General features: G+C 44.0%; 1 protein-coding gene across 2 annotated transcripts in view; it reads right to left on the bottom strand.

Annotated features, from left to right (window-relative positions):
* Window positions 1–331: 331 nt before the first annotated feature.
* LOC139229269 (fructose-1,6-bisphosphatase 1-like) overlaps window positions 332–26,973 on the bottom strand; it is a 38,451-nt gene continuing 11,809 nt past the window's right edge. For both annotated transcript variants that reach the window (XM_070861045.1, XM_070860970.1), the window contains 6 exons: window positions 24,549–24,714; window positions 8,330–8,422; window positions 7,113–7,253; window positions 5,813–5,950; window positions 5,608–5,727; window positions 332–779 (listed from right to left, as the gene is read on the bottom strand). In XM_070861045.1, the coding sequence (XP_070717146.1) occupies window positions 588–779; window positions 5,608–5,727; window positions 5,813–5,950; window positions 7,113–7,253; window positions 8,330–8,422; window positions 24,549–24,714 (850 nt within the window). In that variant the 3' untranslated portion in view covers window positions 332–587. The remainder of the gene's footprint in view (window positions 780–5,607; window positions 5,728–5,812; window positions 5,951–7,112; window positions 7,254–8,329; window positions 8,423–24,548; window positions 24,715–26,973) is intronic.

Genomic DNA, 26,973 nt, shown 5'->3' with positions numbered 1-26,973 from the left:
GGAGAACTCAAGAGGCCAACTGTAGAACCCCCTACTACTGTTACAGCCAAGATCAGCTTATTCAGTAAAACCAGAGGTTTTCTTGGCCTCTCGGACTCAAACCAAATTCAAGATAATGCCTTTACCCACAGATTTAATGAAGGAATCTTAAAAGTTTGTATCTTTTGGAAGTTAACATGCATTTTACTACACAAGAACATTAAACAATACAGCTAAAATCCTTTGTTACCATCTGTTAATTATTGTATAATAAATAACTGCTTTCACTTTTTATAACCAAAAATATACAACTATGGAACAAATTCATAAAGTAAAAAGATGGACTGGAAGAGTAACTGATCCAAGTATTTAATTGGACTCCTTCACCATGTTATACAGATGTTGTGCACGGATAGTTACAGAAAGACACAAAACTACTGCTGATCCCAGACACACCTCAAGAGCTTTAATAATTAAGATTACATGACGATTGATATGATTTGGATCATCAAGTTGGAATGTTACTTTGCACTGAAAAAAAAAACAATCTTTGGTCCAGGTATTTGTTCACAGTTTGTTATTCACATTCCATCATTGTGTGGCTGTAATTACTTGCAAGAGAATTTATTTACAACGTCAATGTATTCTTGAACATCGTCTGTGGATCCCATTATAATTGGTGCCCGCTGATGAATGGATTCCGGTATAATGTCCAGCACTGCCTCGGTACCTGTTGTGGCTTTGCCTCCTGCTTGCTCTATAATGTATGCCATGGGATTGCATTCATACAAAAGTCGAAGCTACAAGAGAACACTCAGGTTAGTTTGACATGTAAAAGCGTCCTATATTTTTGCCCAGTTTACGCTCCTCACAGTCATCAGGAACCTCACCCAAGCTGTTATTTTTCCAATAGCGAGCACAGGAAGCATCAATGCTGGGCCTCCGATCCTATTCACATCCAATGAGCACGCACATTCATTTCCAATAAAGGCCACTGAAAGGTGATCCAAAATCTCCCGATTTATCCCCTCCCTCACCCAGTGTCTCAGCATTGCCAGATCGGAGATCAGTTAGCATAGCAGAGATCAGAGAGAACACTGAACTTCACTATATTAAATGGAATAAAAACACATGTTGCATTTTCTCACTGCACCATCAGGGAAGTGAACTCCTGTATTTTTATTAGGCAAGCGCCTCTAGCATTGGCATTCTAGGTTGGAAATATGACTACCCTCTTTTACATCAGTGTTGAAATTTAATTATTGCCCCTCTTCAACTTCTCTCTTTTTTTTCTGTTTCTCTCCCCTTAAACCTTTTTGTTCCTTTCTGTCCTCTTCTGTCAGTCTTTTTCATTATATTGAGTACGAGGTGGTGAGTGGTCTGGTATGATAGAGAAACAAGCCACAAGTAACTTTTTAGGCTGTATTTGGGGTGGGGACAGTGAGGAAAATGTTCCTATCATTTGTTACATTTGCCTTGCCAGTTTAATTTTCCATGAGACTGCACTGGAAGTAGCTGTTGGGGGGGGGGGGGGGGGGGATGGAAATGGGGCAGCGCCCTCTACAGGGCATCTGGGATCCTGGTGAACAGAGCAAACAACTGTGCATCTCCTTAACCAATCAGATTGAAGAATTTTGAAATAAACAGTGCAGAGTCTGACCAGTAAGAGTTAGTTAGAATAGTGAATTCAATGTCAAATCAGGTACAGAAAGCAAAATAAAAGAAAAATTGGACAAAAAAAAAAGTAAAATTAAAATTAAATATTATTTGAGAACAAAATTTTCAACAATTGTTGAATTCCACACTAATAAAAGTAAATTTTCAGTGCCAGAGAGGTAGTTTGGCAGTAATTAAGAATTATTACACTGTTAGAGTACTTAAACTGAATTGGACATGCCCCAACATTTTTTGGCGAGTTTACTTCATATCTACCATCCAAGCACAGGAACTTCACCCGTTCAATGGATATGAATGGTGAGGCAGACAGCGAGATGGAATTTTTGGGAAGCCAATGGCTGAGCAGCACATCTCAGACAGCAACTTCCAAATTTTCACATTTAAATCATGCATCTGCCTCACCATTATTGCAACAATAAATTCTGTCCCCATATAAATTTCATCAGAATGAAGATTTTGAAATTTGTCCTCTGGCTATTCTTCAAATAATTCTTGAATTTCTTTCACGCCGAAACTGTTAGAAGCTAAAGAAAAATAATCCCATCAGTAGAACTGACTGGTACTGATGCATTGTGGAATGAGTCAAAAAACACATGTTTAAACTAATCCAAATTCAGCTCAGTCACAACTCTGCACAAAAATAGTAATTCCAAGCTGAGGCTTTTGGGAGAGACTTAGGCCTTCAAATTAATGACTTAATTAAAAGATAATTGAATAAATAAATTAGTGAAATATTTAAATAGTTTTTTTTATTTTAGGCATAGAAATTTCAGTAACTAAGAATATAGAGTGATTTATGGACCAGATTCTGCAATTACAATGATATATCCTCAATATAGTAACAGCTATTGTATGTAATAGCTTGTGATGGGGAAGTAGGACACCATGATCTCTGAAAATTATTACAGCACCACCTAGAGGAGTAGCACATATGACAGAGCTCAACATGTTTTCCCCTGAATTCAAATGTGTGTGTAAACGGATCACAGTAACACTATTTTTATAATATGACTAAATATTAATGAAATAGTTCTGCATTAATGCTTAAGGCCTACATCCTAGGGTTCTAAAAGAGGTGACTGCAGAAATAGTGGATGCATTGGGTTTGATCCTTCAAAATTCCCTAGATTCTAGAACAGTCCCAGCGGATTAGAAGGTAGCAAATGTAACACAGCTATTCAAGAAAGGAGCGAGAAAGAAAACAGGGAACTGCAGGCCAGTTAGCTTGACATCAGTCATCAGGAAAATGCTGGAATCCATTAAGAAAGTGGTATCAGGGCACTTAGAAAATCATAACATAATTAGGCAGAGTTAACATGGTTTTATGAAAGGGAAATCGTGTTTGACAAATGTATTTTGAGCATGTAACTAGCAGGGTAGATAAAGAGGAACCAGCGGATGTAGTATATTTAGATTTCCAAAAAGCATTCGATAAGGTGCCACATAAAAGATTACACAAGATAAGAGTTTGGAGCTAATGTATTAGCATGGATTTTTTAGGTTGGCAGGCAGTAACTAGTGGGGTGCCACAACCTCCGCTACTCACAATCTATATTAATGACCTAGATGAAGGGACCGAGTGTAATGTTTCCAAATTTGCTGATGATAAAAAGCTAGGTGGGACAGTAAGCTGTGAGAACACAATGCATCTGCAAAGGAATATGGAGAGACTTAGTGAGTGGGCAGTTAGGTGGCAGATGGAGTGAAATGTGAGGTTATTCACTTTGGTAGGAAGAATAGAAAAACAGAATATCTTTTAAATGATGAGAAGCTTTTAAATGTTGGTGTTCAGAGAGATTTGGGTGTCCTTGTGCAAGAAACACAGAAAGCTAGCATGTAGGTACAGCAAGCAAAAAGGCAGGCAAATGGCATGTTGTCCTTTATTGCAAGGGGGTTGGAGTATAAGAGTAGGGAAGTCTTGTTACAATTGTATAGGGCCTTGGTGAGACCTGGAGTACTGTGCACAGTTTTGGTCTCATCAAAGGAAGGATATACTTGCCTTGGAGGCGGTGCAATGGAGGGTCACTAGATTGATTCCTGGGATGAGAGGGCTGTCTTATGATGAGAGATTGTGTAGAATGGGCCTATACTGTATGCAGTTTAGAAGAATGAGAGGTGATCTCATTTAAAAATACAAGATTCTGAAGGGGATTGACAGGGTAGATGCTGAGAGGTTGTTTCCCCTGGCTGGAATGTCTAGAACTAGGGGTCACAGTCTCAGGATAAGGGGAAGATCGCTTAAGACACTCAGTTATGAATCTTTGGAATTCTCTGCTGCAGAGAGCTGTGGATGCTGAATCTCTGAATATATTCAAGGCTGAAAGAGATAGATTTTTGGAGTCTAGGGGAAATCAAGGGATATGGAGATCGGCGGGAAAGTGGAGTTGAGGTCAATGATCAGCCATGATCTTATTGAATGGTGAAGCAGGCTCCTGCTCCTATTTCTTATGTCCTTATGCTTTCCCACTGTCAACATTGTCAATATCAATCACTGTAGGTAATCTACTGAGAAAATGCCTCAACAATTTTCTACAGATAATCCTTTAAAAAGGAGGTTGCTTCATTGAGCTGGTTAAGATTTATATCAGAAGTTTTTAAAAAAAAACATTTCTGTCTTGCTTGTATTGTAAATCTGCATTCACACTGTAAATAGTGTGAATGCAGCATGTGATAGGATTGTGACTGTAAAGTTCTAGATGTTGGCAATGCTGCCCATCAGTCAGTCAGTAAAACATTTGGCAAGACTGCTGGGACTCAGCAGTAAGCAAAAGGAGAGTCAACACCACAGAGGTGGTATCAGCAAAGCTGCTGAATGGCAGAAAAGCACAAGGAGTGTCGGCAAACCACTGGAGAAGCAAGATTGCACATGGGAGTATTGGTAAATTTACTGGGACTGTCCGAGACGAACTCGCCCTATCTGCACTTGGAACCAGCTGGTCCTGGATCAAAGAAAATTGTCCAGGCAGAATGTTTTTTTTTTTACATAATCAAGAAAATTAATGACTGGTATTACAAATAGCCAGCCAGTAACTGGCACACTGTACTGAACTGTAATGTTCCCTTTAAGCTGCATGCCTGCGCAGTGCTCTGCAGCTCCCACACATCCTGCTCACTGACTTCCAAGTAGGAAATCCACATAATGCGCAGTATTTTGAATGTGCCTTAAAGGGGTTGCACACCAAAAAGGAATTAAAGGGAACATTGCTGGGCTGTCCTAATTAATTTTAACTCCGAGTTCTACGAAAGCATTGTACTTTTGATTAATCGCTGTTAATCATAAATTACCTATGCTTCTGAACTTCCCATAGCTTCATCGTAACAAGGACAGACTAGACTACAAATCCAGACAAAGCTTTTACCCACAGTCTAGTAATAATTGTGGATAATATTTTATAGCTCAAGCTGATTCAAGTCTGACAGTTCAAACTCCAAGCTCAGATTCCTCTCCTATTTACTCTGAAGCATTCATATTTGTAATGCATGTAATTTCATTCAGTTTTTGCTCAGCAACGAGATTCAATGGAAGCTGCCAATCTTCATTCACATCATAGGGTACATGAAGCTATTTGTTGCACAAGATGTTTGACGATTGGTTTCTAAAGAAATAATCCTAAATTACCAGAAAATTCAATACCCAATGAGATTATAAAGCTTTATAGCACAGTCTTGAATGCCACTGATGGCAACTACTAATCCTACAGCTATTCCAGTTCTGTGTTAGAAAAATTACAAACCTACAATTTTGAAGAATATGTACACAATTCACATCGACATCGCGATCCCTTTAAAAAAAATGATTAATTGAAATATAGCCAACACAATGTAAACAATTAACTGCTCGGATAGCTAATGGACTTGTGTAGGTGGTGGTAATGATTCAGTGTCTGCAAATGGCCCTTAAGCACTACAGGATACTTTTGAAGAACTAGAGTTTGGAGGTTCCTTTCATACCTTTCCTTTAGGACTTTTTGTATTAGCTGGGTACAGAAAGATCCCTCCATACATCAGAGTCCGATGCACATCCGCAACCATGGACCCAATATATCTCGCACCGTAGGGAGAGCTACCATCCTGTGGGTTAAAGATAACTAAAGTGAATCTTCTAGAACAAAGAAGCTGTTCACTCTCTGTGTAAATGTGATGTTCTTTACCATACCTCAGGAAATTTCTTTTTCTTTATGTACTCTGTGACTATAGGATCAAAGTACTTTGCATAGCCTTCATTGATGCTGTAAATATTCCCCTTCTTCTTCATGGTCACATTCTTGTCCACCAAGATAAATTCCCCAATGGCCTAATGATACAAATTATTAAGATGTCAGTGTATGTTATAAACACACAATTTGAGGTTAAGGATGCATTGACGTCTGAAAACTCTGTTACACTTGATTACAAAGCATTTAACCTACACTAAAATTAGGTAGCACTTCCAAATTGACATTGGATGTAGGTAGGGTTTGAATTTGGACAATGACAGATGGCAAATGGCAAGCTTGAATTTATAAATGTTGTTAACAGGGTGCAGAGCAGTCACATCCTGTAATTTTCAAGGTAGACTAAACCCTCCATCATAAACGTGAAGGGATAATTAGCTTGCCTGCACATTAGAAAATGGCACATGCAGCAGTAGCGAAATCTACAGTCCATACCAGTGCTCCTGGAAGAACAAGCTGTGCAGTGATCGTCAGCTCCTATTGTGAATTTCTTGCAGGTAAACATTCAGGCCGTAATAAAAAATTGTACTTTTAAGATCGTGCATATGTAAATGAGAATCCCTGCATTTCCAGTCTCTGTACTTGCTTAGAACCCACTACATTCCAAACTTTTTCCAGTTCTGATGAAAGATCATCGATTTGAAACATTAACTCCATTTCTCTCTCTCTCTCTCTCTCTCTCTAGATGCTGCCTGACTTGATTATTTCCAGCATTTTCTGTTTTTATTTCAGGATTTCCACTATCCGCAGTATTTTGCTTTTATAATAGGAGTGAGGTGCTGCTAGTTCCTCCAGCAGAGAACCATGAGGCACACATGCTGCTGGAGACATAGTGCTACCGCCGGTAAACCTAAACGGCTGCCTCCAATAACATTAACTAACGTAGGCCGGCAATCTTCTGGATGATTACTGGCCTGCAGGAACATGCTGAGCCTGCAGTGACATTTATCAACTGTCCCCAGTCAACATCACAATCACAGTTTGTAGTCTGGAAACTTGTTAGTGCAGTATTGATTTATGATTCAGCAAAACCTCGCACATGAATAGCAATTACATACCAATCTTTCTTTGTCCGTGTCTGGAATATGAACATATAAATGTACTAAATGTGATTGAATGAATGAGAAGGGGAGAGTAGGATTGAGCATAGCGTTTACAAATCACAAGCAGATGTGACTGAATGGATTGTCACAATATGACAATTAAAATGCACTTTGACAAAAAAAAGTTACAAAATCTTACTGGATCCAGCATGAAGCAGTTCACTCCATTTCCTGAAGATAATACCAGCATTGTGGCACTGCCATATAAGGCATAACCAGCTGCTACAATGTTACGACCCGACTGTAAAGCATCCTTCTCAGTTGGTTGGCCAGGAGTAGTCTTAGAAAGGTAAACAAAAAAGCTACAAGTTATATTATGAAGGTGCATAGGTGAAAATGTTAATCTCGAATTATTCATGGAGCATTAATGATTTCCTTCCCCTCTTCTGTTAGTCCTAATGGCACAGACACTTGCTGTGAAAGAATTCCACTGCCTTTCATACCTTACTTAAATGGCCATTCTTCATACAAGTTTGAAGAGTCAGTGTCAGAAGCCTATTGGACAATGGCGGGTATAATAGCCGAACCTGATCCTGTCTACACATGAAATCCCCAAATGCTTTCCAAGATGGGTTAGTGGCTAGCAATCAAGAGCTGGCTTATTCCCTCCAATCCTAGTCCAGGATAAGTGTCAATCATAGCACAGGCACCCAAATTGCTGCCCTGGATGAGATTGTCAAACTCATCAGACTGGGAATTAAACCTGGTTCTATTCGGTCTATTTAATGTCAGTTAACTTCAATATCTGCAACACTCAGTCATCAATGGAACTAGCAATTTTTTTCCAGTATTTATTTCACTTCATTGTGAATGTTAGAGCTAGTCTTTTGAATAGGTGATGTTTAGCAAAAAATGAAACAGATTGAGAAGTAAAATCCTCAAGGGCTTAGGACATTACAGATTTCCACTGAGTGAGGGAATTTCAGAGCTTGGGGCCTTGGCAGCTGAAAGGCCATCCGTCAATGGTGGAATTATGCAAATCAGGGATGCACAAAAGGCCAGAATTGGAAGAGCAGAGATTTCGGTGGGTTGTTTCTTTGGAATTCTGTACCCCAAAAGGGTTGTGGCTCTTCAATCGTTGAGTATATTCAAGACAGAGATCGATAGATTTTTGGGTACTGAGGGATGCAAGGGTTATGGGGGTAATGCGGGAAGGTGGAGTTGAGGTAGAAGATCAACCATGATCTTATTGAATGGCGAAGCAGGCTCGAAGGGCCGAAAGGCCTACTCCTGTTCTTAGGTTTAAGCTTTCCAAAAAAAGTAAAACAATTACCAGTTAAACTTTTCTCACTTGATTTATTTTTAAAAAAAAGACACACTGGGAAAGACCTCAAGTCATGGTAATTAAAATTTTACCTTTCTATAAATGGCAAAAATAGTTCCTATGGAAACAAGACAGTCAATATTGGAAGAGCCATCCAGTGGATCAAAGCAGACGATATACTTCCCCTGAAAATTAATAATAGAATCATCAATACAACAGTCAGTTCCTTTCCCTCCAAAATCTTGCCTACGCTGTAAAAAAAATGGATTATTAAAAAAATTATGCAAGAGTTGAGATTTTCTTTGTTGCTAAACTAGGATTTTAAATTTTTGCCCCCTTTCCCTTTTGTTATCCATAACATGCAGGCACATGAGCACACATACACAATCACACACAGAATCATAGAAAAATAAAGCACAGAAGCCATTTGGCCAATCGTATCAGTGCTGCCAAAAAAGAGCTATCCAGCCTAATCCCACCTTCCAGTTCTTGATCCATAGCCTTGTTTGTTATTGCATTTCAAGTGTATATGCAAGTATTTTTAAATACAATGAGTTTTTGCCTCTACCACCCTTTCAGACAGTGAGTTCCAGACTCCCATTACCCTCAGGTGAAAAGATTTCTCAACTCCACTCTAATTCTTGTACCAATTACTTTAAATCTATGCCCCTTGGTTATTGACTTCTCTGCTAAGGAAAATAGGTCCTTCCTGTGATGTATGAACCACCTTGTAACCAGCATTCTACAGCCACCAGAGGGCGCATCTGTTGGAGTCCCAAGGGATCCCAGCATGTACATAAGCAGGCCCCCCATGCTGTGTCAGCACTCGAGTCAGAAAGAAGAGACTAAGGTCACACTTACTCAAGTCTACAGTACTCAGTCACATTGCTTTATTTGAGACATAACTGCCAACAAGGATGGGATCCCTTGGGACTTCAACGGATGTGCCCTCTGGTGGCAGTAGAATGCTGGTTACAAGGTGTTGCATACATGACACTTCCCATCCACTATCTAGGCCCCTCAATTTTACACACCTCAATTAAATCTACCCTCAGCCTCCTCTGTTCCAAAGAAAACAACCCCAGCCTACCCAAGCTTTCATCATAACTAAAATTCTCCAGTCCTGACAACATTCTCTCTAGTGCAATCACATATTTGCTGTAATGTGATGACCAGAATTGTACGCAGTCCTCTAGCTATGGCCTAACTGTTTTATAGAGTTATGGCATAACCTCCCTGCTCTTGTATTCCAAGTCTCTGCTATTAAGGAATGTATCCTGATTAAAAACAGAAAATGCTGGAAATCTCAATGGTCAGGCAGCATCTGTGGAGAGAAAAACAGAATTAACATTTCAGGTCGATGACCCTTTGTCAGAGCTGGCAAATGTTCAAAATAAACAGATTCTTAAGGAGCACTGAAAGGAAAGGTCTGTGATAGGGTGGAAGACAGGAGATTTGAGACACAAAAGGGATGATGGGCTGATTTGAGATGGTAATGGCTGGGGGGGGGGGGGGGGGGGAGCAGGGTTTAAAAAAAAAAAGAGGAAAGGGAGCAAAATATGGGCAGAGGTTATGGTCTGAAATTGTTGAACTCAATATTGAGTCTAGAAGGCTGCAAAATGCCTAAACGTTGGAACAGTGTAGGAAGCAGAGGACAGATATGTCGGGAGTGGGAATAGAATGGAGAATTAAAGTGACAGGCAACCGGAAGCTCAGGGTCATGCTTACGGACTGAACGGAGGTGTTCCACAAAGCGGTCACCCAATCTACGTTTGGTCTCCCCAATGTAGAGACCACCACATCGTGAACAGCGAATACAGTATACTAAATTGAAAGTAGTACAAGTAAATCACTGTTTCACCTGGAAGGAGTATTTGGGGCACTGGATAGTGGGAAGGGAGGAGGTAAAAGGGCAGATGTTGCATCTCCTGTGCTTGCACGAGAAGGTGCCGTGGGAAGGGAAGGAGGTGCTGGGGGTGACTGCGGAAATGGACCAGGGTGTCGCTGAGGGAGCAGTCCCTTCGGAATGCTGAGGGGAGGGGAGGGGAAGATGTGGTTGATGGTCGGATCACGCTGGAGGTGGCGGAAATGGTGGAGGATGATCTATTGAACATGAAGGCTGGTGGGGTGAAAGGCAAGGACAAGGCGAACCCTGTCATGGTTCTGAGGGGGAAGGGGTGAGAGCAGAGGTGTGGGAAATAGAACGGACACGGTCGAGGGCCATGTTAACAACGGTAGAGGGAATCCTCAGTTGAGGAAAAAGACATGTCAGAGGCATTAGTGTGGAAGGTGGTGTCGTCAGAGCAGAAGCGATGGAGACAGAGAAACTGGGCGCTGCCAGAAGTATCCTGAATACCTTCTTAACCACCTTACCTAGCTGTCCTGCTACTTTCAGGGATCTGTGGACATGCACTCCAAGGGCCCTCTACACTTCAATATCCTACCATTTATTGTGTGTTCCCTTACCTTGTTAGCCCTTCCCAAATGCATTACCTCACACGTCTCCGGATTGAATTCCATTTGCCACTTTTCTGCCCAGTCCATTGATATCTTCTTACAGTCTACATTCATTATCAACCACACTGCCAATTTTTGTATCATCTGCAAATATCTTAATCATGCTCCCTAAATTGAAGTCTAAATCATCTATATATACACATCACAAGAAGCAAGGGACTTAGTACAGAGTGCTGCAGAACCCCACTGGAAAGAGCCTTCATCACAAAAACACCCATCGACCAATACCCCTTGCTTCCTATTTCAAGAGGTTATTGTGGTGAATGTCCCCCCCTTCTGATCTATAAGAACATAAGAATTAGGAACAGGAGTAGGCCATCTAGCCCCTCAAGCCTGCTCCGCCATTCAAAAAGATCATGGCTGATCTGGCCGTGGACTCAGCACCACTTACCCGCCCGCTCCCCATAACCCTTAATTCCCTTATTGGTTAAAAATCTATCTGTGATTTGAATACATTCAATGAGCTAGCCTCAACTGCTTCCTTGGGCAGAGAATTCCACAGATTCACAACCCTCTGGGAGAAGAAATTCCTTCTCAACTCAGTTTTAAATTGGCTCCCCCGTATTTTGAGGCTGTGCCCCCTAGTTCTAGTCTCCCCAACCAGTGAAAACAACCTCTCTGCCTCTATCTTGTCTACCCCTTTCATTATTTTAAATGTTTCTATAAGATCACCCCTCATCCTTCTGAACGCCAACGAGTAAAGACCCAGTCTACTTAATCTATCATAAGGTAACCCCCTCATCTCCAGAATCAGCCTAGTGAATCGACTCTGTACCCCCTCCAAAGCTAGCATATCCTTCCTTAAATAAGGTGACCAAACTGCACGCAGTACTCCAGGTGCGGCCTCACCAATACCCTCTACAGTTGCAGCAGGACCTCCCTGCTTTTGTACTCCATCCCTCTCGCAATGAAGGCCAACATTCCATTCGCCTTCCTGATTACCTGCTGCACCTACAAACTAACTTTTTGGGATTCATGCACAAGGACCCCCAGGTCCCTCTGCACCGCAGCATGTTGTAATTTCTCCCCATTCAAATAATATTCCCTTTTACTGTTTCTCTCCCCCCCCCCCCCACCCCCAAGGTGGATGACCTCACATTTTCCGACATTGTATTCCATCTGCCAAACCTTAGCCCATTCGCTTAACCTATCCAAATCTCTCTGCAGCCTCTGTGTCCTCTACACAACCTGCTTTCCCACTAATCTTTGTGTCATCTGCAAATTTTGTTGCACTACACTCGGTCCCCTCTTCCAGGTCATCTAGGTATATTGTGAACAGTTGTGGTCCCAGCATCAATCCCTGTGGCACACCACTCACCACCGATTTCCAACCCGAAAAAGGACCCATTTATCCCGACTCTCTGCTTTCTGTTAGCCAGCCAATGATCGATCCATGCCAATACATTTCCTCTAACTCTACGTACCTTTATCTTTTGCAGTAACCTTTTGTGTGGCACTTTATTGAATGCCTTTTGGAAATCTAAATACACCACATCCACCATGCTCGTTATATCCTCAAAGAATTCCAGTAAATTAGTTAAACATGATTTCCCCTTCATGAATCCATGTTGCGTCTGCTTGATTGCACTATTCCTATCCAGATGTCCCGCTATTTCTTCCTTAATGATAGCTTCAAGCATTTTCCCCACTACAGATGTTGAACTAACCGGCCTATAGTTACCTGCCTTTTGTCTGCCCCCTTTTTTAAACAGAGGCATTACATTAGCTGCTTTCCAATCCGCTGGTACCTCCCCAGAGTCCAGAGAATTTTGGTAGATTATAACGAATGCATCTACTATAACTTCCGCCATCTCTTTTAATACACTGGGATGCATTTCATCAGGACTAGGGGACTTGTCTATCTTGAGTCCCATTAGCCCCCTAGTGATAGTCTCAAGATCCTCCCTTCCCACATTCCCGTGACCAGCAATTTTTGGCATGGTTTCACTGTGAAGACCGAAGCAAAATAATTGTTTAAGGTCTCAGCCATTTCCACATTTCCCATTATTAAATCCCGCTTCTCATCTTCTAAGGGACCAACATTTACTTTAGTCACTCTCTTCCATTTTATATATCGGTAAAAGCTTTTACTATCTGTTTTTATGTTCTGCGCAAGTTTACTTTTGTAATCCATCTTTCCTTTCTTTATTGCTTTCTTAGTCATTCTTTGCTGTCGTTTAAAATTTTCCCAATCTTCTATTTTCCCACTAACCTTGGCCACCTTATACGCATTGGTTTTTAATTTGATCCTCTCCTTTATTTCCTTGGTTATCCACGGCTGGTTATCCCTTCTCTTACCACCCTTCTTTTTCACTGGAATATATTTTTGTTGAGCACTATGAAAGAGCTCCTTAAAAGTCCTCCAGTTCCTCAATTGTGCCACCGTTTAGTCTGTGTTCCCAGTCTACTTTAGCCAACTCTGTCCTCATCCCACTGTAGTCCCCTTTGTTTAAGCATAGTATGCTCGTTTGAGACACTACTTCCTCACCCTCAATCGGTATTACAAATTCAACCATACTGTGATCACTCATTCCGAGAGGATCTTTTACTAGGAGATCGTTTATTATTCCTGACTCATTGTTTTTCCCCCAAGTTATTAAACTCCTGTCTTTTCAAGGTCTGTGACTTCATGTCTTTTTACAGTGCTGCATTCAGCTATAGTCTCCTCTAGTTTTTCCCATCCGTCTTTTCGCCAAGTTGGTTGATTGCTTTATGAGCTAATTATGATTACATGTGTGTGTTTATATAAAGTATGAACAAATTAGTAACTGCATGCATGTGTGTGTAAAGAAAATGTTAATAGACAAATTACTAAGTAAATTGACTATAATCTTAAACTGACCTGCTGAGTATTTGCAGCATTTTCTGTTTTTATTTTTATTTCAAATTTCCAGCAAAAGCAAAATACTGTGGATGTTTGAAGGTCGTGCCTGACTCTTACCAAATCCATGTTGTCCTTCATTAATCTGTGCCTTTCTAAAATGAAGATTTATACTATTCCTCCCTCAGAATTTTTTCCAATAATTTACCTACCACAGAAGTTAGGCTGACTAGCTGTAATTACTCAGTCTATCCCCTTTCTCAGTTTTAAACAACGATACAACTTTCGCAGTCTGCCAACACCACACATAGCAGGGCTCTTTTGAAAGCATGAGGTACAGCTGGGCATGGGGACCAACTGCTGCACTTGTACAACTTACCTTGGCTGAGATGAACTTAGCCTGGAGAGAAAAAGGGATTGATCCTGAATTCCCCCGATTTATATGGCTCACTACCACACATTTTGTAATACTCAAAGCTTTCATGGAGCTATATGCAATAGTCTTAACAACTTTAGTTTATACAAGCATTGCTAAAATAAGATCCAGATTATACTGAACTGGTAATGGTAGAGTTGGCATTGGATATTATACTCCTTTGAAGCAAATCAGTTTTAAAAAAAAACTAACACCTAATGCTGCTGGCAATAAATAACATGCTACAGTACTAGTCAACTCAATGTTAGCATCATTGTACTTGTGAGCAGATTGAAATCTACCGGTAAATAGCAAATCCACATCTGAAATTACAGGTTACAATTTGCAAAACATTTTAAAATAGATGCTGCGTAATATACTTAATCATATACAACAACATATTTTGTTTATATAGCATCTTTAACATAGTAAAACATCCTAAGGTGCTGCACAACCTTATCACATGATTAAAAATGAATTTGACACTGAGCCACATAAGAAATTACAGATGACGACCAACAGCTTGGTCAAAGTAGGTGGTTTTAAGGAGTGTCTTAAAAGGAGGAGAGGTGGAGGGGTTTAGGGAGGGAGTTCCAGAGCTTAGGGCCTAGGCAACTGAAGGCACAGCGACCAATGGTTGAGCAGTTATAATCAGGGATGCTCAAAAGGGCAGAATTTGAGGAGCGCAGACATCTCGTGGGGTTGTGAGGCTGAAAAAGATGAGAGACAGGGAGAGGCGAGGCCATGGAGGGATTTGTAAACAAGGATGATAATTTTGAAATCGAGACATTGCTTAACCAGGAGCCAATGTATGTCAGCAAGCACGTGGTGATGGGTGATCAGGACTTGGTGCGAGTTAGGACACTGGCTGCCGAGTTTTGGATGACCTCAAGCTTATGCAGGGTAGAATGTGGGAGGCCAGCCAGGAGTGCATTGGAGTAGTCAAGTCTAGAGGTAACACAGGCATGGATGAGGGTTTCAGCAGTGAATGAACTGAGGCGGGGCAATGTTATGGAGGAGGAAATAGGCGGTTTTAGTTATGCCACGGATATATGGCTGGAAGCTCATTTCAGGGTCAAATAGGTTGAGACAGTCTGGTTTAGCCTCAGATAGAAGTTAGGGAGAGGGATGGAGTCAGTGGCTAGGAAACGCAGTTTGTGGCGAAGACCAAAGACCATGGCTTCAGTCTTCGCAACATTTAATTGGAGAGAATTTCTGCTCATCAAGTACCGGATGTTGGGACAAGCAGTCTGACAATTGAGAGACCATGGAAGGGCTGCGAGAAGTGGTGGAGAGGTAGAACCGGGTGTCGTCAGTGTACATGTGGAAACTGACTCCGTGTTTTCGGATGATATCGCCAAGGTGCAACATATAGGTGAGAAATAGGAGGGGGCAAAGGATAGATCCTTGGGGGACACCAGAGGTAACGATGCAGGAGTGGGAAGAGAAGTCTTTGCAGGCAATTTTCTGGCTACGATTAGATAGATAAGAATGGAACCAGGCGAGTGCAGTCCCACCCAGCTGGACGATGAGGGATAGTTTGCCTTTGTCACAGTCACACAGGATGTCATTTTTGACTTGAGGGCACCGTTTCGGTACTGTGGCTGTTAAGTATGAAAAAACTCAAAACTGAGTACTGAGAGCTAAAACTGATGTGACCTTAGTCTCTTTAATACAACTCCATAGTGCCTAAGCAGTATGGCAGACTCTCTTGCACGAGGTGTGCAAGTGACCCTTGGGCCTCCAACAGTTGCACCCTCTGGTGGCAAGTCTTACACAGTTACAATGTTTACATACATAACATCTCTCCCCACCAACCCCAAAAAAAGTCTTTGATACAAATTATTTACAAATTGAGACGATCCGGGGCCCTACGCTTCCTGGTTGATCGTCTGAGTTCAAACTCTGGCATGGGTGAGTTGGTCAGACCATTGCTGCACTGCGGCACGGCTGGTCTGACAGGACTGTTGAGGATGGTGGGTTCATCCTCTTGATTGACAGCAAGGTCGATTGCCAGTTGGGTGTGTGTTGGTGGATCGATAATGGTGATGTCCTCTTCACGTTGTTCCTGGTTGTCCATGAACCACAGTTTGGTCTGATCCACGTTTTCTGCACGTTCGTCCATTCAATAGTTTGACTATAAACACTGTACCCTTCCTTGGCCAAGACAGTGCCAGCGACCCATTTAGGACCAAGACCGTAATTCAAGACAAACACAGTGTCGTTAGCAATGTCACACGATACAGCCACGTGCTCGTGGTACATGTTTTGCCGGTGACACCGGGCTTCCACATGATCATTTAGATCCGGGTGGACTAGGGAGAGCCTGGTTTTGAGTGCTCTCTTCATTAACAATTCTGCAGGGGAAACCCAATGAGCGAGTGGGGTCACGTCTGGTAGCTGAGCAGAACCAGAGATAAGCATGTCTGCAGGGAGCCATCCGTCAGGCGTTTCAAGCTCTGCTTGATAGTTTGGACTGCCCGTTCCGCTTGACTGTTGGATGTGGGCTTAAATGGGGCAGACCTAACGTGCTTGATGCCATTGCGGGTCATAAACTTGTTCAATTCCGAGCTGGTGAAACACGGTCCATCGTCACTGACAAGGATGTTGGGCAAGCCATGGGTGGCGAACATAGCCTGGAGGCTTTCAATGGTAGCAGTGGATGTGCTGGATGACATGATTACACATTCAATCCATTTAGAGTAAGCATCCACTACAACTAAAAGCATCTTTCCGAGAAAGAGGCCAGCAAAATCTACGTGGATCCTGGACCACGGTTTGGAGGGCCATGACGACAGACTCAGTGGGGCCTCTCTTGGTGCATTGTTGAGTTGTGAGCACGTGTTGCACTGGTGTACACATGACTGAGTCCAAGTCAATGCCGGGCCACCAAACATGTGACCTGGCTATAGCCTTCATCAGGACTATGCCTGGGTGGGTATTGTGTAGGTCACATATAAATGCTTCCCTGCCTTTTTTGGCAAAACCACGCAATTACTCCATAAGAGACAAACCGACTGGATGGACATTTCATCTTTGCATCGGTGAAATGGCTTAATGTCATCTTGCATTTTCCCAGAAACAGCCGACCAGCTCCCATTGAGGATGCAACTTTTTACAAGTGATAGCACAGGATCCTGGCTGGTCCAGGTCCTGATCTGGCAAGCAGTGACCACTCGCTCTCAAAAGCATCCATGCCCAGAAGCAAGTCTGCAGGCTGTGCCATTTCCATCCTGGTAGGGGGCAATGGCAGCTGACTGAGGGCATCAGTACAGTTCTCCGTGCCTGGTCTGTGGCGGATAACAGTCATAGGCAGACAATGTTAGTGCCTTCTTTGGATGCAGGATGAAGCATTGGTGTTTATACCTTTGCTTTCTGAAAACAGCGAAATGAGCTGTTTGTGGTCGGTTTCAAGCTCAAAGTCCAAATAGGTATTGGTGCATTTTCTTAACCCCATATACACATGCCAATGCCTCTTTCTCGACCATACTGTAGGCTCTTTCAGCCTTAGACAGACTTCTAGACACGTATGCAACCAGTCGAAGTTTGCCCGATACATTGGTTTGCTGTAACGCACAGCCGACCCCGTACGAAGATGCATCACAAGCTAGCACTAATAGTTTACACGGGTCACACAGTACAAGTAACTTATTGGAACAAAGTAGGTTTCTGGCCTTGTTAAAGGCTGCCTCGAGATTTACCCCAAACCCAATCGTCACCCTTACTTAGCAACATGTGCAACGACAAAGTGCTTAAGCTGGGTAGAAAGTTATCAAAATAATTGGAATCGTCCCAGGAACAAATGTAGCTCCATCACATTCTGTGGTCTGGGTGCATTCTTGATGGCCTCTGTCTTTGAGTCAGTGTGTCTGATGCCATCTGCTGCAATCTTTCTCCCCCAAAATTCGACCTCTGGCGCCAGGAAAACACGAAGCGTTTCAGCCCGAGTCCCACTCTGTCTAGTCGACTTAAAACCTCTTCCAGGTTGTGCAGGTGGTGTCACGACCGGTGATCAGGATGTCATCTTGAAACACAACGGTGCGCGGAACCGATTTCAGCAGACTCTCCATGTTCCTCTGGAAGGTGGCAACAGCCGAGTGAATCCCAAAAGGGCATTTGTGGTATATAAACAGTCCTTTGTTTGTGTTGATGCACATCAATCTTTTCGAAGATTCAGCCAGCTCCTGTGTCATGTAGGCAGAGGTTAGGTCCAACTTGAACGGCTTCACCCCCACTAATGTTGCGAACAGGTCATCCGCCTTCGGTAGCGGGTACTGGTCTTGTAACGAGACTCGGTTGATCGTTGCCTTGTAGTCTCCGCAGATTCTGACGGTGTCATCGCTTTTCAGCACCGGAACAATCGGACTGGCCCACTCGTTGAACTCGACTGGCAATATGATTCCCTCTCGTTGAAGTCTGTCCAGTTTAATCTAGACTTTCTCCCTCATCATATATGGAACTGCTAGAGCCTGGTGATGAACGGGCCTTGCATCGGGGACTAGATGGATCTGCACCTTGGCACCTGTGAAGTTGCCGATGCCTGGTTCAAACAGTGATGGAAACTTGCTCAGCACCTGGACGCACGAGGCATCATCCACTGAAGAGAGTGCTTTGATATCGTCCCAGTTCCATTGAATCTTTCTCAGCCAGCTGCTGCTGAATAGCATTGGGTCATCGCCTGATACAATCCATTGATAAATCATGCACAGCTCCATCGTACGATACCTTAACTGCCAATGACTGCTATGGGCTCTTTGGTGTAGGTGCACAGCTTTGTCTGAATTGGGCTCAGTTTGGGCCTTTGTGCCTTGTTGCCCCACAGTTTCTCAAAAGTCTTCTGGCTCATAATTGACTGACTTGCCCATGTCCAACTCCATTGATGCTGGAATACCGTTCAATTTGACTTTCATCGTGATAGGAAGACTCTTAGTGGTGAAGGTGTGTACCCCATACACTTCTTCCTCGGGTTGAGTTGCCTCGTTTGTTCTGCGTGATCCGCGCCAGATCGATCATCCTCTGCCGACTCTGCCACGGTGAGTCGCAGCACTCTTGCACATTCGCTGGAGGTGCCCCATTGTTCCGCAGCCTTTGCACGTAGTGCTTGGATCGACATTGACGGGCTCGATGATTACCCCCGCAGCGCCAACATGGTGCTAATGGATTTGCATTCACGTCCGATGGCGGACTCAGTCATCCTAGGTCTTGCAGCTGCAGACGTGTAGGCCCTGCCATATGCAGTTCTGCCTGCTAACGACATTATTTTTATGCACAGTACTCGTCGGTGAGCTTCAATGCTAGGAAGATATCTGTCGGGTATTATCGCTCGTGGAGATAGAAAACATAGAAACATAGAAATTTACAGCGCAGAAGGAGGCCATTTCAGCCCATCGTGTCTGCGCCGGCCGACAAAGAGCTGCACAGCCCTTCGTCAGCAGCTCTAAAGGTTACATACAAACCCATGAACAATGACAGAAAGGCAAAGAGTACCCAGCCCAACGAGTCCGCCCCACACCACTGCAACACCCCTTATACTAAAAACATTTACACTCCATCCCAACAGGATCTCCTGGGAGGGGCAAAAAACAGATAAAAACCCAGGCCAATGTCGGGAGAAAAAAAATCTCGGGAAATTCCTCTCCGACCCATCTAGGCGATCACCCTGGCCGCATTCTATTCCCTGCAATACTTACCATTATATCTGCGCCAACCAACAAAAGGTCATCTAGTCCAATCCCAATTACCAGCTCTTGGTCCGCAACCTTGCAAGTTGCTGCACTTTAAGTGCCCATCCAACCATCTCTTAAAAGTGGTGAGGGTTTCTGCATCCACCACTCTTCCAGGCAGCGAGTGCCAGATCCCCACAACCCTCTGCGTAAAGCAGCTCCCCCCACCCCCCTCAAACCTTCCAACCACCTTCAAATGATGCCCCCTTGTAATAGATCCCTTCACCAATGGAAATAGGCTCTTACTATCGACTATGTCCAGGCCCCTCAATATTTTGTACACCTCAATGAGGTCTCCTCTCAACCTCCTCTGTTCCAATAAGAACTAAGCCAGCCTATCCAATCTGTCCTCATAACTAAGATTCTCCATTTCAGGCAACATCCTAGTAAATCTCCTCTGCACCTTCTCTAGTGCAATCACGTCCTTCCTATAATACGGCGACCAGAACTGCACGCAGTACTCCAGCTGTGGCCTAACCACAGGAGGCCATTTCGGCCCATCGTGTCCACGCTGGCCGACCAAGAGCTGTCCAGCCTAATCCCACTTTCCAGCTCTTGGTCCGTAGCCCTATAGATTACAGCACTTTAAGTGCACATCCAAGTATCTTTTAAATGTGGTGAGGGTTTCTGCCTCTAGCACCCTTTCAGGTAATGAGCTCAAGACCTCCACTACCCTCTGGGTGAAGAAATTTCCCCTCATATCTCCTCTAAACCTCCCAATTACTTTAAATTTATGTCTGCTGGTTGTTGACCCCTCTGCCAAGTGAAACAGGTCCTTCTTATCCACTCTATCCAGGCTCCTCAATTTTATATACCCCTCGGCCTCCTCGGTTCCAAAGAAAACAGACCCAGCATCTCCAATCTTTCCTCCTAGCCAAAATTCTCCATTCCGGACAACATTCTTGTAAATCTCCTCTGCACCCTTTCCAGTGCAATCACATCTTTCCTTTAATGTGGTGACCAGAACTGCACACAGTACTCCAGCTGCGGCCTAACCAGTGTTTTATATAGTTCAAGCATAACATCCTGGTATTCCATGCCTTGAATAATAAAAGGCAAATGTTCCATATGCCTTCTTAACCACCTTATCTACCTGGCCTGCTACCTTCAGGGATCTGTGGACATGCACTCCAAGATCCCTTTGTTCCTCTACACTTCAGTGTCGTACCATTTAATGTGTATTCCCTTGCCTTGTTAGCCCTCCCCAAATGCATTACCTCACACTTATCCAGATTGAATTCCATTTGCCACTGTTCCGCCCACCTGACCAGTAGATTGATATCTTCCTACAATCCGCAACTTTCTTCATTATCAACCACACAGCATATTTTAGTGTCATCTGCAAACTTCTTAATCATACCCCCAACATTCAAGTCCAAGTCACTGAAATATACCACAATAAGCACAGGACCCAGCACTGAGCCCTGTGGAACCCGACTGGATACAGCCTTCCAGTCACAAAAACAACCATTACCCTTTGCTTCCCGCCTCTGCGTTCCGGGAAAGATGGACACAGATTTGGGAGACGACAACATGTTCGAGGACTTGAGAGAAGAGTTTGGAGATGCGACGACAGCTAGCACGCACAGTGGGGTCAAGGGTTGGTTTCTTGAGGAGAGGGGTGATGACCAGATGTAAAGGAGAGGGAGACAGTGCCTGAGGAGAGAGAACTGTTAACAATGTCAGCTAACATGGGAGCCAAAAAAAAGTTATGGGGTCAGGTTTAGTGGGAATAGGGTGAAGGGAGCAGGAAGTGTATCTCATGATAAGTTGAGCATGGAGAGGTCAAGAGGGGAGAACAGAGAGAAACTAGAGAACGATGCGAGTTTAGGGCAAGGGCAGGGGGAAACCTCAAAAGGAAGTTTGGCCCGGTGGGCTAGGGAAAGGAAAAGAAGTGGCAGAGGCAGCTGATCGGATGGTCTCAATCTTTAGACAAAGTCCATCAGCTCCTGGTTATGTATGTAACCTTGGAAATACCTTGTACAGCCACAAGAGGGCTCATCCCCTGGAGTCCCAAGGGATCCCACAACCCTTGGGAGTACCTGTACTTAAGGAGGCCTCACAGGCTGGAGGCGCACTCTGGAGACCTGCAATAAAAGACTACGGTCACACTTTACTTTGAGCTCACAGTATCCAGACTATTCATATACAACACTCCTCACACTTGTTGTTGGAGGAGAGTGTGGTGGAGATAAGGAAGAGGGATCTAAGAAGACGGTTAGCAGTAGAGAATAGTAGCCAGGTGTTCTCTTTGCATCCAGAATGATCCTGGAAACTGTGAGCAATTTTTGCAGACAAGAGTTGGACCCAATAATGCTTTATGTGGTCGAGCCAGATCTGGCGGTGAATGGCTAAACCAGTTGTCCGCCACATCCGTTCAAGTCTGCGCACCTTGGACTTGAGGGAGCGAAGAGGAGGGCTGTGCCAGGGGGATGGACAGGGTGAAAGCGAGTAATGGTTTTAATAGGGACTAGGGCATCAAGGGTGATGGTGAGGGTGTGGTTGAGCAGAAATATCATGGTGAAAGGAGAGCCAAAGGCTGGACAGTTTGGAGTTGATAAGTGCAGTTGTAAGAGAGTTGGAAGAGTTTTTTCCAGGGGCGGTTGCAGAAGGAAGTCGGGTTGGGTGGGGGAAGGGGGTTGTGGGTGGAGAGCAATACAAGGAAATGGTCAGAGGTGGCCTTTTCTGTAATTAGCACGGTTGGAATAGCGACGCCATGAGAGATGGCAAGGTCAAGGGGGTGGTCGTGAAAAAGGGTTGAGGAATTCACATGGAGGGAGAGATTAAGGGACAGGAGGATAGTGAACTCAGGAGAGCGCATGATGAATTGAGATGGAGGTTGAAATCAGAGAATGAGAAATCCTTCGGTGCAGAGGCTGAGGGAGGAAAGCAGTGTAGATATCTCCGTGATAAAATCATACTTGGATGTGAGATATTTAAAATTCTTGTTCTCTAAGGAGGTGAGAGGGATGGAATAATGCGAGATGTTCAAAGGATGAGAAAGTGCCGGAGGAGTAGTGGGACAGACCAAGGTATAATTTGGTGATGAGTGCCACACCACCACCATGGCAGTCTGAGCGGGGCAAGAGTTGGAAGGTATAGCCAGGCAGGGAGGCTTCGTTTAAAAAGGCAAGTTGTCACCACCCTCAGCCAAGTTTCCATCAGGGGCATGATGTCAATGCAATCATCCACGATAAGCTTATGGATGACAAGGACCTTGTTCACAAGCGAATGGACATTCTGCAAGGAGATCCGGAGAGGATCAGTGACGGCTGATCCACAGGGTCAGCACTGGGAGGGATGAGTTTAACAGGGAGATTATTAGCAAGGATAGCCCCCTGGGCAAGCTGGGCAGCTAGGTCAGTGAGAGAGTAGGATGGGACAGTTGGAGTTGCTGCTCATGAGGAGATAGTGACTAATGCCACGATGGGCCCTTCGAAGGATGCCAAGAGAGGCACAGAGGGAAGCTGCAGGCTTATCTCAAAGAGAGTCGAGCTTGGGATGGCGGCAGGAGAGTAGGAAGGTCGAAAAGTAACGAAGGATTGGGTCGGGATTTGAGGACGACAGAGTATCCGAGAGGAGAGCTGAAAGGCAGCATGATGACAGGAGAGAACGGTCAGGGAAATAGAAGTGAATGGCTCGGGTTCGAAGTGGCAGCCAAAATGTGCACGTTTGTAGACATGGGAAAAAACTCAATTTACATAGTGAATAGGGATTCTACAATAGTAGAATCAGTATAAATCAAGATCAATTATATTCAAACAAAATTGATTGACAAGGTGGATGCAGAGAGGATGTTTTCACTGATGGGGGAGACTAGAACTAGAGGGCATGATCTTAGAATAAAGGACGCCCATTTAAAACAGAGGAGGAGCAATTTCTTGTCTGAGGGTTGTAAATCTGTGAATTCACTGCCTCAGAGAGCTGTGGAAGCTGGGACATTGTCTAAGACAGATAGACAGTTTCTTAACCGATAAGGGAATAAGGGGTTATGGGGAGCAGGCGGGGAAGTGGAGCCGAGTCCATGATCAGATCAGCCATGATCTTATTGAATGGTGGAGCACACTCGAGGGGTCGTATGGCCTACTCCTGTTCTTATTTCTTATGTTCATGTTCTTGTGATAAAGAAAAGACTTGCATTTTTATAGTGCCTTTCACAACCACCGGATGTCCGCAAGTGCTTTACAGCCAATGAAGTACTTTTGGAGTGTAGTCACCGTTGTAATGTGGGAAACGCGGCAGCCAATTTGCACACAGCAAACTCCCACAAACAGCAATGTGATAATGACCAATCTGTTTTTGTTATGTTGGAGGGATAAATATTGACCAGGACACCGGGGATAACTCCACTGTTCTTCGAAATAGTGCCATGGGATATTTTACGTCCACTTGAGGGGGCAGATAGGGCCTCGGTTTAACATCTCATCCGAAAGACGGCAGCTCTGACAATGCAGCACTCCCTCAGCACTGCACTGACCTTGGAGTGGGACTTGAACCCACAACCTTCTGACTCCGAGGCGAGACTGCTGCCCACTGAGCCACAGCTGGAACAAATTAAATATAAGTAAATTTAAAATCAGAACTTGAGTTCTAACTGTCTCATTAAATCATTCTCAGGTAGATCAAAAGGAACAATGAGAAGTAATCATTCCAAAGGCCATTGATCCACTCTCTGTCCTGCAATTGTTTGAACTGGCGCTCGCCACTCTGTCCCGCGATTGTTTGAACTGGCATTAAATCTCTATTGTAAACATAAAAAAAAACACATTTTTGGGGCTTCAATTTGAAGGCAAAATGCTGCCTTTACAATACATAAGGAATCCCTATTGACTGACCTGTTGGTCTGGATCCACAATGATGGCATCTTTTTCTTCTTCAGAGACAAGGACGCATGTACTGAAGGAGGATTTTAACATGTTTACTACCATGTCATTGGAAAGTACATCGAGCTTCTTCACTTCATCCCCCGTCACATTGATTTTGCTTCCAGAAAGCCCATAACTAGAGAAGGAGTTGGAGGTTAGCACCATTGTTCATATGCTGCACGAATCAAGTAAAATACATTGGTTTGCACCAAGTTTACAGAAATTAAATGTTATTCTCTATTATGCTGAAGCTCAGCAACTACCAATATGAATATGTGCCCTCATAGAAAAATTACGACATAGAAAGAGGCCATTCGGCCCATGCCAGCCTAATCCCACCTTCCAGCACTTGGTCCGTAGCCCTGTAGATTACGGATCTTTAAGTGCACATCCAAGTAATTTTAAAAATGTGATTAGGGTTTCTGCCTCTACCACCCTCTCGGAGAGTTCCAGACCCACACCACCCTCGGTGAAGAAATATTTTCTCACATCCCCTCTAATCCTTCTGCCAACTACTTTAAATCTATGCCCACTGGTTATTGACCCCTCTGCTAAGTGAAATAGAGTGGATTGGAAGGATCTATCTAGGCTCCTCATAATTCTATATACCTCAATTAAATCTCCCCTCAGCCTCCTCTGTTCTCCCCTCAGTCTCCTCTGTTCCAAGGAAAACAACCCTAGCCTATCCAATCTTTCCTCATAGCGAAAGTTTTCCAGTCCGAGCAACATCCTTGTAAATCTCCTCTGCACCCTTTCTAGTGCAATCACATCCTTCCTGTAATGTGGTGACCAGAACGACATGCAGTACTCAAGCTGTGGCCTAACTAGTGTTGTATGCCGTTCTGCACAACTTTCCTGCTCTTCTATTCTATGCCTCGACTAATAAAAAGGAAAGCATTCTGTATGCCTTTTTAACTACCTTATCGACCTGTCCCGCTACCTTTAAGGATCTGTGGACATATACTCCAAGGACCCTCTGTTCCTCCACAGCTCTCTCTATCCTCCCATTTATAGTGTATTCCCTTACCTTGTTGCCCCTCCCCAAATGCATTACCTCACACTTTTCCACATTAACACAAGAACATAAGAACTAGGAGCAGGAGTAGGCAATTCGGCCCCTCGAGCCTACTCTGCCATTCACTGAGATCATGGCTGACCTTCTACCTCAACATTTTCCTGCACTATCCTCAAAAACCTTGATTCCATTAATATCCAAAAATCTAGCAATCTCTGTCTTGAATATACTTAATGACTGAGGAGCCAAAATTGCCCCTTTTTTTTTAATTAAAAAAAAAGAGCCGTGGCCACCTCGAGGCGGCCACGTGTTGGTAAGGACTCACCGCCTAGTTGCCATGGAATCACTGACATTTATGAAGTTGCCCTCCATTTGTTTTCCACTGCTGAGATTGTCACCGCTCTGCCCATGTTGCCACCCCAGCGGGCATGCGTCGACCTCCCACCAACTGGCGGCGACCCCTTTCCGCCCCACGTGGGAATTTGCACCACAGGAGCCAATCGGCCGTCGCTTGGTGACCCAGACAGTTATCCCCGGCGGAAGCTGCTTGTTGCTGGGCGGCATGTCCGCCCTTAAAGGGGAGGGCACCTGCCGCAATCGCCATTTTATTTTAATTGTCTGCTGACTCAGAGTTCGGCCTGACAATGGCGCCCACGGGTTCAGCCAGGCCTCCAACAGGTAGTCCGGCACCCCCTCTTGGTTACCGGGCCACTGCCCGGCCGAAACCCTCCCCGATGGCCCAGTGGGCCAAACTGAACTAACTGTAGAGTTTGCAGCGGCCCTCCCATTCGCTCCAAGAGTACTTCTGGCTCGCAACCACCCCAAACACCGCCCAGGCATGAAAATGTGCACAAAGTGCCTCCACAGCACTCTGGGGTAGAGAATTTCAAGGATTCACCATCCTCCGAGTGAAGAAGTTTCTCCTCACCTCAGTCCTAAACGGCCGACCCCTGGTTCTAGACTCCTCAGCCAGAGGAAACATCCTACCTGCATCTACCCTGTCAACCCTTGTGAGAATTTTGTATGTTTCAATGAGATGAGATTGAATTCCATTTGCCACTTTTCTGCTCAACTGGCCAGTTCAATGATATCTTCCTGCAGTCTAGAGCTTTCCTCCTCATTGTCACCCACACGGACAGTTTTTGTTCAATCTTCAAATTTATCATGCCACCTACATTTAAGTCTAAATCATTAATATCTACACTACAAAAAGTAAGGGACACAGAGTACAGAGTCCTGTGGAACCCCGCTGGAAACAGCCATCCAGTTGCAAAATCTCCCCTCAACCATTACCTTTAGCTTCCTGCCACTGAGCCAATTTTAGATCCAATTTGCTAGTCTCCCTTGGATCCCATGGGCTTTTACTTTTTTGAGCAGCCT

The sequence above is a fragment of the Pristiophorus japonicus genome, chromosome 1 (assembly GCF_044704955.1).
Source record: "Pristiophorus japonicus isolate sPriJap1 chromosome 1, sPriJap1.hap1, whole genome shotgun sequence".
Classification (NCBI taxonomy): Eukaryota; Metazoa; Chordata; class Chondrichthyes; family Pristiophoridae; genus Pristiophorus; species Pristiophorus japonicus.
Note: the sequence above shows the minus strand (reverse complement) of the source record. Positions and strands in the feature narration are given on the sequence as shown.